Source organism: Nannochloropsis gaditana (genome assembly GCF_000240725.1).
Source record: "Nannochloropsis gaditana CCMP526 unplaced genomic scaffold scaffold176, whole genome shotgun sequence".
In the NCBI taxonomy this organism is placed as follows: domain Eukaryota; class Eustigmatophyceae; order Eustigmatales; family Monodopsidaceae; genus Microchloropsis; species Microchloropsis gaditana.
The window spans coordinates 29688-31030 of record NW_005803777.1 but is presented as its reverse complement, the minus strand read 5'-3'; the positions used below and the strand labels follow the sequence as shown (position 1 = coordinate 31030).

General features: G+C 56.8%; 1 protein-coding gene across 1 annotated transcript in view; it reads left to right on the top strand.

Annotated features, from left to right (window-relative positions):
- Nucleotides 1-367: 367 nt before the first annotated feature.
- The window catches only part of NGA_0608000 (uncharacterized protein), a gene marked incomplete at its 3' end in the record, with an annotated part of 1460 nt that continues 484 nt past the window's right edge, over nucleotides 368-1343 (top strand). Inside the window, exons 1-2 of the mRNA XM_005855515.1 lie at nucleotides 368-800; nucleotides 1007-1130. Coding sequence (XP_005855577.1) covers nucleotides 388-800; nucleotides 1007-1130 — 537 coding nt within the window. The 5' untranslated portion in view covers nucleotides 368-387. The remainder of the gene's footprint in view (nucleotides 801-1006; nucleotides 1131-1343) is intronic.

Sequence of the window (1343 nt, the reverse complement as noted above, 5' to 3'; positions counted from 1 at the left end):
TTACTTCCTTGGGCTCCAAATCCCGCGCCCAAGATCTCCCGCGATACGGAGACAAACACTCTCCTCCTTCACCTCGCTGAAAGGATGGTACGTCAAACTCATCCCAGTCCCACAAAAAGCCACCAAGACGGTTCTATTCGGGTGTGTGACGCATGAATTTATTTTTAGAAAATGTTTCGGGGCCGTAGTTGAGGGCTTATTTAGGCCAGGGCTCAGTTTCTTCGTGGAGCTGAGGGAAAGCCCCGACAGGCACAGTGACGCCCGTGTCCCAATAAAACCTCATGAAAAAGACTTTTTCCGGCCGCCCATATCGCACAGGCTACTCCTGTTGCCCCTTCTCCACCTCTTTCCGACGTGGTCACAGGCGCGCCTTACATATTTCACCTCATGCGGCTTCTAATAAGGAGCATGCATCAAAGCTCGCTTCCACCCCACTCCCTGCCAACGTGTCATGTCTGCCTCCTCCCCCTCCTCCTCCTCCTCCTCCTCCTCATGCCTACTTTTGTTGCGTCGACCACGGTAGCCCCGCTTCAAAGCCTGTTTAATCGACTGAGCGGGCGCCGTCAACCCCCTTTTGATGGGCATGCCAAACCCCAAGGTGGCACATTTCCTCTCCCCAACCTGCTCCTCGCTCTTCGCGGCGGGGGAGGTGAGGGAGGTGTGCATATCGCCCGGGGCTCAGGGGGGCCGGCACCGAGGCCATTTTCGTCGTCCACAAATTTCTTACAACGCCTCCAGCAGCAGGCCGGGGACGGATTAGATAAATTGGACTTGCCGGGGCTCCAAGCGTCCGTGCAAGGGTAAGGGAGCAAGAGAGCGCGCAGGGGGATATATACATATTTGTAAATGCACATGGGGGAGGGGAGGGGTCGAAGCTCAGAATCGCTTGCGGTAAGGGGTGAGGGAGTGACGAAGCAGCAAATGGTTACAAACATAGCATGACCTGTGCCTGAAGAGGCACTTTGACACGTGGTGTGGGCTTCCTCCATCCTCTCGTGTCACCCAGGCGGATGCAGCATTGGGGCGAACATATGCAAAAGCACCCGAAAGATGCCTTGAAAGTTGCGAGCGTGGCCATGGCAGCCGTGGTCACGGGCACGGTTGTGAAGAACCCTATGGTGAAGCGGCAGGTAGGAGTGCCTGGAGTGGGGGGGAGGTTAGGGGGGCGACAGGGAGCGAGGATGCGACGCGCCAGGGCAGGGGTGTATGTGTGTATGTGTAGGGGATGGCAATATGCGCCAGAGTTCATGATCCACGATGCTTTTTTTGGCCCTACTGGGCCCGACAGTGCTTCTTCTGGTTCAGGGCTTTCCCTGTCTACCTCCACTACCGGTGGACGGAGG